The sequence below is a fragment of the Geotrypetes seraphini genome, chromosome 2, assembly GCF_902459505.1.
Source record: "Geotrypetes seraphini chromosome 2, aGeoSer1.1, whole genome shotgun sequence".
Classification (NCBI taxonomy): Eukaryota; Metazoa; Chordata; class Amphibia; order Gymnophiona; family Dermophiidae; genus Geotrypetes; species Geotrypetes seraphini.
The window spans coordinates 7954162-7967104 of NC_047085.1; the positions used below are offsets into that span (position 1 = coordinate 7954162).

Here is a 12943-nt window from a genome sequence, read left to right on the forward strand (position 1 = left end):
AAATATTGGGAGTCACATTAGACACAAAATTGACAATGGCAGAACACACGAATATAGTGGTAAAAAAATGTTTTCTGATAATATGGAAACTAAAGACCATCAAAAAATACTTTGACCCATTATCATTCAGATTACTAGTGCAATCACTAGTGCTCTCTACACTGGACTACTGCAATATCGTTTATATGGGTATACCCAAATAAAAAAACAGTGAGGAAACTTAGAATTGTTCAAAACGCAGCGGTCCACTTGATATTTGGATTGAAAAAAAGCGACTATGTTAGCCCCTACTACAGACTACTGCACTGGCTGCCAATCGAGGCACGAATAATATTCAAGTTCTCTTGCATATGCTTCAAGCTAGTTTGGGGACTGGCTCCTACATACTTGCTATCTCACTTCGTATTATATAGCCCAAAAAGACAAACCAGAAACAGCAACCTATTTGCATCCCCAAGCATCACCGGCTGTAAATACAAAACATTTCTGGATAGAACCTTTATGTACCAAGCAAATAACAACAACACTGGCTAGACAACTACATTAATGGAGCTAGACTGACCTACGATGCTTTTAGAAAAGTCATATTCGACAGATATATCACCTAAACAGTAATTACACCAACCACATATTCCATTGCTTCTTCCATAATATGTCCCCTCTGAAATTCTTAACAAACTGTACATTGTAATTCGCTGCATTTCTTTTAAGTTTCTACTTACTATAATTTCACGGACTATTCTACATATTGTAACTCGCTGATTGTCCAGCTCTCTTCAATGGAAACCGCCTAGAAGTCGCAAGATTATGGCGGTATAGAAGAATAAAGTTATTATTATTATTATCATCAGATATTGTACCATATTGCCCCAAGGGTACTAAAAGAATTGTTTGAAATTTGCCAACCTAGAAGAAATCTAAGGTCTGAAAAACACTCTGAAATTGAGTTTCGAGGGTAGGATGCCTATTATTCATGTTAGAATTGGAGCATCAATGATGTCAGTGGCGGGTGTCAAACTTTGGAACGCTCCACCAGGTGTACTGCGATTTTGTGTTGGAAAGATCAGTTTTAAGAAAATGTTGCAAATGCAGCTCTTCGTTAATGCTTTTCTATGAAATGTTGCTACTTTTCTTCTTCCTGTAAGATAAAGTGTCAACGAATATCTAGGTTTTAAGTTTTTACAGTTTTATTGCTATGATGTTTGTCTATTGTGTGTTCATATCCATGCGTCTAAAGGGCGATCAGTATATTATGTGTACAACCAATATGTTAACCGCATAGTTTTATGCGGTATATAAATAAAACTACCTTGCTAGTCACACATACAAGGAGAGACACGGGCAAACATGTTTATGTGAAGAATTTTCAAGCACCATTCTTGCTTTATGTGCAACTTATATAGAGTAGAAGTAAGAAAGTAAGGGGACTCTCTTCTCTACCTATATGCTCCATCTTTGCTTACATCCTATGATGCCTATAACAATGTTTTACCACATATTGTGTTGACATTGTAATGTAGCATATTATGCCACACTTTGATTCAGAGGTATATCCTAATCTTCCAGTATCGATAGACTTGTATTCAGTGATTATATCTGGTAAAACGGGAAGTATTTGATTGGTTATTTCGTGGACATCTGCATTTTTAGCAGCATGAATGACCCTCTGTATGGGGCTGAACTTGGACTTAAACAGCATCGGGAGTGTCAGTATTAATCTCAGTGAGGGCGAAAACTATGGATTAGACGCTAAAATCTGTGGTTTTCAATTATTTTTCATGTCACCCCCTTCCCACCACCACAGTATTTTTCCCCAGATAGTAAATCTCTCTGTGCATTTCAGAGTTATGCTGAGTATTCATCTCAGTGAGCCAGAAAACTATGGATTAGACAGTAAAATCTGTGTTTTTTGATAATTTTTACGTCACCCCCTTCCCACCCCACAGTATTTTTTCCCAGATAGTAAGTGATATGTATACCAAGTATGGTTGAAATCTCTCCATGTGTTTCAGAGTTATGCTGGAACATATACTGTTAAATGACTATATGAAATCATTCCCAAAGCTTCACACAATTGGTCAAAGCAGCTCCATGTATATGCAGTATATAAAATCGGATGTATCTGTGTGTGTGACCTATTCCCACCCCCACAGTATTTTCCCCCAGATAGTAAGATGTGTATACCAAGTTTGATTGAAATCTCTCCATGCATTTCAGAGTTACACTGGAACATATACATACACAACACACACACAGATACGTCCAATTGCTCTTGACGCAGGCGTTTGCTGAAACGTGGTTCTGTTGGGTCCTGTTCACTTTTCATGTATTCCTTTAACCAATAAAATACTTTGGTGCCAGTTATCACTTTATTTGTGGTTTGAAACAACAGGGAATCCTAGCCTCAAGAAGCAGAAGGTGACATAGGGCCTTCCCTGGGAAAAACAAAGAGAAGAGGAGTATCTCCAGCTGTTGATAAACCATCTCTGAAGTAAAAGGAGCAGAAATTACTGAAGGAACAAATAAGTGACTGTTAAGTCTTTGCTACTACTATTTTGGGTTTTTGCCTGATCTGAACTGAGTTCTTGAGTACCAGAGGTGATTAGAGAGTCTGGATTCTTATCTCAAGGCTCCCCGATAATTACGGTCCTAATCTGGACCCACCAACAAAAATGAATAGGGTAAACAATGAAAGCAATTTAAACAGCCAGAAACAGCTTCTGTCCATTTTAATTACCTGTCAAAGGCTAACTGGACATATTCAACAGCACAGAAAATGCCAAGTTAGCGCCAAGACGAAACCAGCTATTTTATGGGCTTTCCAGAGGCAGTGTTGGCACTTAGAAGGTTAAGAGCTGCATAAAACACAGTTCTATCTTTATGTGGTTCATCATAGCCACTTAAGTGCTGAATATCACACCTAAACTGCTATAGTACCATGATTCAATTAACTTGCCTCTTCTTTGATATTTCTGGGTCATAGACTGTAAAGTCCACCTGATATTGTCCTAGGTTCCAAATGCTGGAGTTGCCGTCTAAGCTCACTCCAGCTATGTTTTGTCCATTCAGTGCTGGTAACTGAACATGATCCGGCATTGAATATACAAGCAAAAAGCCAATGGTAGTCATCAAAACACTAAGAGCCACCACCTGAGTATCAACCCCAATATATTTATATATAACCCAGCTCTGAAACCTTCTATTCTGCTGGACTATTCTCCTACCTTCCAATTTCTTATGCTTATCTGCTAGATCAACATTCTTAAACTAAGATGTCTGAGAAAGAACTGCTAAATGCGAGTACCTTTATGTTTGTTCAATAAAATACACTTCAGAAAAGATATAAGGATCTCCTGCATGTGTATCAGTGTGCCAGACGTTTAGCTTTCTAGTAGATTTAGCACATGTCTGGGACAGCTCACTAAACAAGATTGACCTGAGCAGGAAAGGATTACATAACTAAAAAATGTTCTTCCGTAGGGTTAACAAATGCCTCAACACAAGACAAGCTGGTCCAGGCTTGATTTCACACCACTGCACAAAGAGAGATGCAGTCTTGCTCTGAAAATATAAATATATTTCCACAGATAGTATGGGCTTAGACTCAATCAGCCTGACATCAGTGATGTAACACTGTCTTATAACTCTGTCCTGTTCAACCTTCCAGCTCTGCTTCATTCAGCTTTAAATAAAGTGTTTGTGAAAAGAAAACGTTTACATCGTCTCCAGGTTACCTGTTGTAGGAAGAAAAGTTTGCCAGGTGCAATTATTTCCCTTATGTATGACATACATTTCGTGACATGAGACAACTCACTTTCTATGACGCCAATAAATATTTTAAATCTTTTTATTTGTCCCTCCACTCACAGAAAAGATATATTATAAAAGTAAAAAATAAGCATGAAAGCCCTTCTGATTGTCCATTCAAATTAAAATAAAGTTCAAAAGTCCTTCAGAATGAGTGAGAAAACTAGAGAAACCGTTAAGAATGTTCCATTCAGTTTTGCACGGTCAGCAGAAGTCAGCTGAGCTTCCCCTCTTAGGAATCATGCACAAATTAACTGTGCAATTACAGAGTGTAGCTTTACAAAAATCTAACAAGAGAATGAAGTAGGTTTCACATTAAAGATGTAAAAAGCATGAAAGCAAACTGTGACTTTTATTGGACCGCAGTCACAGAAGTGGGCATATGAGTCACGGATCCTCAGTGGGTATCCTCAGTGGTGGTGATGAAAATTGTTAAAAGTTTAATCAGTGTTAATGATCTTTGTTTTATACTACTGCAAGAGATCCTTTCCATTCTCTTTGGTGATGTACTTGAAATAGAGGAGCTCACACGACATCATTGGAAGACAAACAATAATAAGAACACGTTGAGTAAAGAGATGGCTCTTTTTCACACACCTGAAACCTCTTTGTAAGGAACATCTACTTTCTGTCAGTTGTTGCTTTTGGCTTCTCGGTCCTTAATGGAGGTAATGATAATTGTTAGAAGTTCCCCTATGCTCATATCACCTGACGGGCACTTCTCAAAGAGCTCCTTTCTTTCTTCTTAACTGATGTACCTTGGAAATGACCTTAATTGACAGCAACTGTGTAGCTCAAAGAGTTATTTCTATTTATCGGAGAAAGGATTTACCTTTCTGCAGAACTTCAAGCATGCTCAGTCCAGTGTCTGGGTCTTTAACACATCTCTCGAGGAGCTGCATATAAGTGAGATTTTCATGAGTATTGGGATCGAAGAATCCTTTGGTGTCATCAGTGGGATCAGAAAGGATCTGATTCATTTCTTCATTGAAATACCCTCGTTTGTAAGCCACTTCCACAGGGACACGGTGACTGTGTACTGGGTCAATGATGCCTCCAGTTGCAATCTGTGCTTCCAGGAGACGGATACCATGGTCTTTCAGTATCAAATCTTTTTTCATGGCTTGGAAAAGGGAAAGTTTGTCTCCAGTATAAGGATCTCTGTAACCTGTCACACCTCTTTCTGCTGAGAGAAGCTTTTCGTGCACTTCGGAACCAATTAATCCAGCTGTTAATGCTTCATCTACGGACAGTTTCTTATTTTTCAGGGGGTCAATCATAAATCCCGTGGCAGCTTGTGCCTCTAGAAGGACAAGGGCAGTTCCTGGTCTCAGAATACCTTTCTGCATGGCCTCATAGATGCTTAATTTAGTTTTCTTTGATTGAAGTCCTTTTGATGGTAAAATAATTCCAGCTATGCAGTTTGTCCCTTCAAGGTATCTCTTTACTGAATCCAGTTCGGTGATCTCTTCCACAGTTTTACTACCCTGGGTGAATTCAGTTAGAGTAGCCTGATCAATAATCTTAGAGGAGAGCAGTTCCGACACTGTAACTTTTCTCCTGAGGCCTGGGAACAGACGTTTATTCTTTCTGTCTTCACTTTCGGCAGTGATGGCTTTGAGGATTTTTATCATTTCTTGGACAGTCAAAGACCCTTCTTTGTACTTTGCCAACAGCTCTTTCCTTTTCTCTTCAGATACGTATTCAGAATGAAGAATGTCCCAGATGGAGGGATTTTGACCTTGAAGTTTTCCCGTACTGACATCAATGGTTGTTGATTGTAGAGTGGTTTGCATTTGTTCATCAGTGTGTGTATGATCTCTTTTGTTCACCTCGGAAGGCTTCTTCTCATTGCCCAAATTCTTTGCAATGCCGCTGCTGCATTTTTCTCCTTCTTTTGCGATCACACTATTGATAATCTTTGCAATGTCTGCCACCTTTAACTTGTGGTTCCTCAAGAGATCTTTTCTACTCTCCTCTGAGATAAATTTAGAGTTTAGAAACTTCCACACCGAGATCTTTTGCCCTTCATATTCTCCAGTGAAGGCGTCAATTCTGATAGAATTTAGGGCTTCCTGAATTTGATCTTCAGGTTGTGAGAAGCCAGCAGATGTGGGTTTAGGCTCCTTCGCTTCATTACCTATGACGTTGAGTTGATATCTGGCACCTTTTGCTTCTTTTTCTTCAATGATAGAAATGATGACCCTGAACATTTCCTCTGTGTGCATATTCCCTGTTTCATACTTCTCCAGTATCTCTTTCCTTTTATCTTCAGGAATATATTTTGAATTTAAAAGGTCCCATACGGAAAGTTTTTGTCCTTTGAATTCACCTATAGGAACAGTGATGATGTTAGACTGTAAGACAGCTTGAATTTGTTCACCTGGCTGATGGTGCTTGGCCTGAAATGTGGTTGCTTTGCTGTCTTCCATTGCTTGATCCAAACTCAGACTATTATTTTTATCTTCTGTTTCCTTAATTATGGTGATAATGGATGTTGTAAGTTCTTCAGCAGTTAATTCCCCTGTCTGGTACTTCTTTAGAAGATCTTTTCTTTGTTCTTCAAGAATGTATTGAGAATGAAGCAGTTCCCATAAAGACACTGTCTGCCCTTGAAAATGACCTTGCGTAACGTTAATTGTTTTGGACTCTAGGGAAGCTTGCCTTTGCTTGTCTATTTGGAAGAGGACTGATCTTTTGTCCAGAAGTTCAAGCATATGTAATCCTGTGCCTGGGTCTTTAACACATTTCTTCAGGAGTTGTAAATAAGTAAGGTTTTCATGAGTATTGGGGTCAAAGAATCCTTTAGTGTCATCAGTGGGGTCAGACAGGATCTGATTCATTTCCTCATCAAAATAGCTACGCTTGTAAGCCACCTCCACAGGGATACGGTGACTCTGCACTGGATCAATGATACCCCCAGTTGCAATTTGGGCTTCCAGCAGACGAATTCCGTGCTCTTTCACTATCAGATCTTTTTTCATGGCTTGGAAAAGGGAGATTTTGTCCCCTGTGTAGGGGTCAATGTAACCTGTGACGCCTCTTTCTGCAGAAAGAAGTTTGCCATGCAGTTCGGGTCCAATTACTCCGGCTGATAGTGCTTCATCTACTGAAAGTTTCTTATTTTGCAAGGGATCAATGATAAATCCTGTTGCAGCCTGAGCCTCCAGAAGCACCAGTGCAGTTCCTGGTCTCAGAATACCTTTCAACATGGCCTTGTAGATGCTCATTTTTACCTTAACCAATGGGTCTTTCAAGCTTGGGACAAGCACGCCTGCTATACAGCTTGTTCCTTCCAGATATTTCTTTACAGAATCCATTTGTGTTACCTCTTCGACAGTTTTGCTACCTTGGGTCAGTTCAGTAAGCATAGTCTGATCAATAATTGCAGAACTGAAGAGCTCAGATGCTGTAACTTGCCTCCGGAGTCCTTTAAATTTGAGCTTGCTGATTCTGTCCTCAGTTTCCTCAATGATAGTGGTTATAATCCTGATGAGCTCATTTTCAGTCAAAGTTCCAGTTTTGAATTTCTCGATGAGCTCCTTCCTCTTCTCTTCAGATAAGTATTTAGTGTTGAGTAGCTTCCACACAGAGAGGTTTTGACCCTTGAATTGACCTACAGTGACATCAACAGTCAGATTATCTAAGGTTTTCTGAAGTCCTTCATCTACATGAAAGAGGTCTTTGTCCCTAGGCTTACCTAGGCCTTTTACGTTTTGTTTGGCACTCTCCTCTTCCTTCTCTTTGCTGTAATTCATTACCAGCATTTCTTTTATACTGAATTTGTACTTCTGCTGGAGGCTTTGTCTTTCTTCTTCAGTTATATATTTGGAGTGGAGAAGATTCCACAGGGAAACTTGCTGCCCTTGGAAATCGCCAACAGATACATCAACGGTGATAGATTGCAAAGCTTTTTTTATGTCATCATCTTGGAAAGGGGGATCAATTGTAAATAACTTTGGTGTTGTCATTACTTTACTTATTACTTCTTCTTTGGGTTCACCCGATTTCTCGTCAGCTTTCTCAACAAGAGTGGTGATAATTTTTATGACATCTTCCAAAGACAATTTTCCCATCTTGTATTTGGCTAAGATTTCTTTCCTTTTTTCTTCTGAGATGTGTTCTGAGTGCAAAATTTCCCAAACAGAATATTTTTTATCTTTAAGTTGTCCTACTGTGAGAATAATTTTTTCAGAGAGTAAGGAATTCTTGACTTTTTCATCTACCTTTGACATGGCCTCCTCTTTGACTATATCTCCTACTTTATCGCAGTCCTTGCTTTTGGCTTCTGTATTTTGAATGGTAGAAAGAATAATCGAGTTAAGTTCCTCAGTGCTCATATCACCTGATTTGTACTTCTCTAAGAGTTCCTTTCTTTTCTCTTCACTGATGTACTTGGAATGGAGAAGTTCAGATAACGTCATTGTCTGCCCACGCATGGGACCCACAGTAAGAGTAAGTTTTGTGGAATCTAGAGCAGCTTTTATTTGGTCTGTTTGGCAGGGTGTTGCCTCTTTTTGCAACCTTTGAACCTCTGTCTGACATATGTTGGCATTAAATGTTTCAGATTGAAGTGTTGTTTTTACTTTGTGGAGAGAGGTTGTACCTTTCCCTAAAACTTCAAGCATGCTCAGTCCAGTGTCTGGGTCTTTAACACATCTCTTGAGGAGCTGCATATAAGTTAGATTTTCATGAGTATTGGGATCGAAGAATCCTTTGGTGTCATCAGTGGGATCAGAAAGGATCTGATTCATTTCTTCATCGAAATACCCTCGTTTGTAAGCCACTTCCACAGGGACACGGTGACTGTGTACTGGGTCAATGATGCCTCCAGTTGCAATCTGTGCTTCCAGGAGACGGATACCATGGTCTTTCAGTATCAAATCCTTTTTCATGGCTTGGAAAAGGGAAAGTTTGTCTCCAGTATAAGGATCTCTGTAACCTGTCACACCTCTTTCTGCTGAGAGAAGCTTTTCGTGCACTTCGGAACCAATTAATCCAGCTGTTAATGCTTCATCTACGGACAGTTTCTTATTTTTCAGGGGGTCAATCATAAATCCAGTGGCAGCTTGTGCCTCTAGAAGGACAAGGGCAGTTCCTGGTCTCAGAATACCTTTCTGCATTGCCTCATAGATGCTTATTTTAGTTTTCTTTGATTGAAGTCCTTTTGAAGGTAAAATAATTCCAGCTATGCAGTTTGTTCCTTCAAGGTATCTCTTTACTGAATCCAGTTCGGTGATCTCTTCCACAGTTTTACTACCCTGGGTGAATTCAGTTAGAGTAGCCTGATCAATAATCTTAGAGGAGAGCAGTTCCGACACTGTAATTTTTCTCCTGAGGCCTGGGAACAGACGTTTATTCTTTCTGTCTTCACTTTCGGCAGTGATGGCTTTGAGGATTTTTATCATTTCTTGGACAGTCAAAGACCCTTCTTTGTACTTTGCCAACAGCTCTTTCCTTTTCTCTTCAGATACGTATTCAGAATGAAGAATGTCCCAGATGGAGGGATTTTGACCTTGAAGTTTTCCCGTACTGACATCAATGGTTGTTGATTGTAGAGTGGTTTGCATTTGTTCATCAGTGTGTGTATGATCTCTTTTGTTCACCTCGGAAGGCTTCTTCTCATTGCCCAAACTCTTTGCAATGCCGCTGCTGCATTTTTCTCCTTCTTTTTCGATCACACTATTGATAATCTGTGCAATGTCTGCCACCTTTAACTTGTGGTTCCTCAAGAGATCTTTTCTACTCTCCTCTGAGATAAATTTAGAGTTTAGAAACTTCCACACCGAGATCTTTTGCCCTTCATATTCTCCAGTGAAGGCGTCAATTCTGATAGAATTTAGGGCTTCCTGAATTTGATCTTCAGGTTGTGAGAAGCCAGCAGATGTGGGTTTAGGCTCCTTCGCTTCATTACCTATGACGTTGAGTTGATATCTGGCACCTTTTGCTTCTTTTTCTTCAATGATAGAAATGATGACCCTGAACATTTCCTCTGTGTGCATATTCCCTGTTTCATACTTCTCCAGTATCTCTTTCCTTTTATCTTCAGGAATATATTTTGAATTTAAAAGGTCCCATACGGAAAGTTTTTGTCCTTTGAATTCACCTATAGGAACAGTGATGATGTTAGACTGTAAGACAGCTTGAATTTGTTCACCTGGCTGATGGTGCTTGGCCTGAAATGTGGTTGCTTTGCTGTCTTCCATTGCTTGATCCAAACTCAGACTATTATTTTTATCTTCTGTTTCCTTAATTATGGTGATAATGGATGTTGTAAGTTCTTCAGCAGTTAATTCCCCTGTCTGGTACTTCTTTAGAAGATCTTTTCTTTGTTCTTCAAGAATGTATTGAGAATGAAGCAGTTCCCATAAAGACACTGTCTGCCCTTGAAAATGACCTTGCGTAACGTTAATTGTTTTGGACTCTAGGGAAGCTTGCCTTTGCTTGTCTATTTGGAAGAGGACTGATCTTTTGTCCAGAAGTTCAAGCATATGTAATCCTGTGCCTGGGTCTTTAACACATTTCTTCAGGAGTTGTAAATAAGTAAGGTTTTCATGAGTATTGGGGTCAAAGAATCCTTTAGTGTCATCAGTGGGGTCAGACAGGATCTGATTCATTTCCTCATCAAAATAGCTACGCTTGTAAGCCACCTCCACAGGGATACGGTGACTCTGCACTGGATCAATGATACCCCCAGTTGCAATTTGGGCTTCCAGCAGACGAATTCCGTGCTCTTTCACTATCAGATCTTTTTTCATGGCTTGGAAAAGGGAGATTTTGTCCCCTGTGTAGGGGTCAATGTAACCTGTGACGCCTCTTTCTGCAGAAAGAAGTTTGCCATGCAGTTCGGGTCCAATTACTCCGGCTGATAGTGCTTCATCTACTGAAAGTTTCTTATTTTGCAAGGGATCAATGATAAATCCTGTTGCAGCCTGAGCCTCCAGAAGCACCAGTGCAGTTCCTGGTCTCAGAATACCTTTCAACATGGCCTTGTAGATGCTCATTTTTACCTTAACCAATGGGTCTTTCAAGCTTGGGACAAGCACGCCTGCTATACAGCTTGTTCCTTCCAGATATTTCTTTACAGAATCCATTTGTGTTACCTCTTCGACAGTTTTGCTACCTTGGGTCAGTTCAGTAAGCATAGTCTGATCAATAATTGCAGAACTGAAGAGCTCAGATGCTGTAACTTGCCTCCGGAGTCCTTTAAATTTGAGCTTGCTGATTCTGTCCTCAGTTTCCTCAATGATAGTGGTTATAATCCTGATGAGCTCATTTTCAGTCAAAGTTCCAGTTTTGAATTTCTCGATGAGCTCCTTCCTCTTCTCTTCAGATAAGTATTTAGTGTTGAGTAGCTTCCACACAGAGAGGTTTTGACCCTTGAATTGACCTACAGTGACATCAACAGTCAGATTATCTAAGGTTTTCTGAAGTCCTTCATCTACATGAAAGAGGTCTTTGTCCCTAGGCTTACCTAGGCCTTTTACGTTTTGTTTGGCACTCTCCTCTTCCTTCTCTTTGCTGTAATTCATTACCAGCATTTCTTTTATACTGAATTTGTACTTCTGCTGGAGGCTTTGTCTTTCTTCTTCAGTTATATATTTGGAGTGGAGAAGATTCCACAGGGAAACTTGCTGCCCTTGGAAATCGCCAACAGATACATCAACGGTGATAGATTGCAAAGCTTTTTTTATGTCATCATCTTGGAAAGGGGGATCAATTGTAAATAACTTTGGTGTTGTCATTACTTTACTTATTACTTCTTCTTTGGGTTCACCCGATTTCTCGTCAGCTTTCTCAACAAGAGTGGTGATAATTTTTATGACATCTTCCAAAGACAATTTTCCCATCTTGTATTTGGCTAAGATTTCTTTCCTTTTTTCTTCTGAGATGTGTTCTGAGTGCAAAATTTCCCAAACAGAATATTTTTTATCTTTAAGTTGTCCTACTGTGAGAATAATTTTTTCAGAGAGTAAGGAATTCTTGACTTTTTCATCTACCTTTGACATGGCCTCCTCTTTGACTATATCTCCTACTTTATCGCAGTCCTTGCTTTTGGCTTCTGTATTTTGAATGGTAGAAAGAATAATCGAGTTAAGTTCCTCAGTGCTCATATCACCTGATTTGTACTTCTCTAAGAGTTCCTTTCTTTTCTCTTCACTGATGTACTTGGAATGGAGAAGTTCAGATAACGTCATTGTCTGCCCACGCATGGGACCCACAGTAAGAGTAAGTTTTGTGGAATCTAGAGCAGCTTTTATTTGGTCTGTTTGGCAGGGTGTTGCCTCTTTTTGCAACCTTTGAACCTCTGTCTGACATATGTTGGCATTAAATGTTTCAGATTGAAGTGTTGTTTTTACTTTGTGGAGAGAGGTTGTACCTTTCCCTAAAACTTCAAGCATGCTCAGTCCAGTGTCTGGGTCTTTAACACATCTCTTGAGGAGCTGCATATAAGTTAGATTTTCATGAGTATTGGGATCGAAGAATCCTTTGGTGTCATCAGTGGGATCAGAAAGGATCTGATTCATTTCTTCATCGAAATACCCTCGTTTGTAAGCCACTTCCACAGGGACACGGTGACTGTGTACTGGGTCAATGATGCCTCCAGTTGCAATCTGTGCTTCCAGGAGACGGATACCATGGTCTTTCAGTATCAAATCCTTTTTCATGGCTTGGAAAAGGGAAAGTTTGTCTCCAGTATAAGGATCTCTGTAACCTGTCACACCTCTTTCTGCTGAGAGAAGCTTTTCGTGCACTTCGGAACCAATTAATCCAGCTGTTAATGCTTCATCTACGGACAGTTTCTTATTTTTCAGGGGGTCAATCATAAATCCAGTGGCAGCTTGTGCCTCTAGAAGGACAAGGGCAGTTCCTGGTCTCAGAATACCTTTCTGCATTGCCTCATAGATGCTTATTTTAGTTTTCTTTGATTGAAGTCCTTTTGAAGGTAAAATAATTCCAGCTATGCAGTTTGTTCCTTCAAGGTATCTCTTTACTGAATCCAGTTCGGTGATCTCTTCCACAGTTTTACTACCCTGGGTGAATTCAGTTAGAGTAGCCTGATCAATAATCTTAGAGGAGAGCAGTTCCGACACTGTAATTTTTCTCCTGAGGCCTGGGAACAGACGTTTATCTT

At 39.8% G+C, this 12943-nt stretch overlaps 1 protein-coding gene across 1 annotated transcript in view; it reads right to left on the bottom strand.

Moving 5' to 3' along the window:
* Nucleotides 1–3837: 3837 nt before the first annotated feature.
* LOC117355972 (epiplakin-like) overlaps nt 3838–12943 on the bottom strand; it is a 122514-nt gene continuing 113408 nt past the window's right edge. The window contains 1 exon segment of the mRNA XM_033935175.1: nt 3838–12943. Coding sequence (XP_033791066.1) covers nt 4620–12943 — 8324 coding nt within the window. The 3' untranslated portion in view covers nt 3838–4619.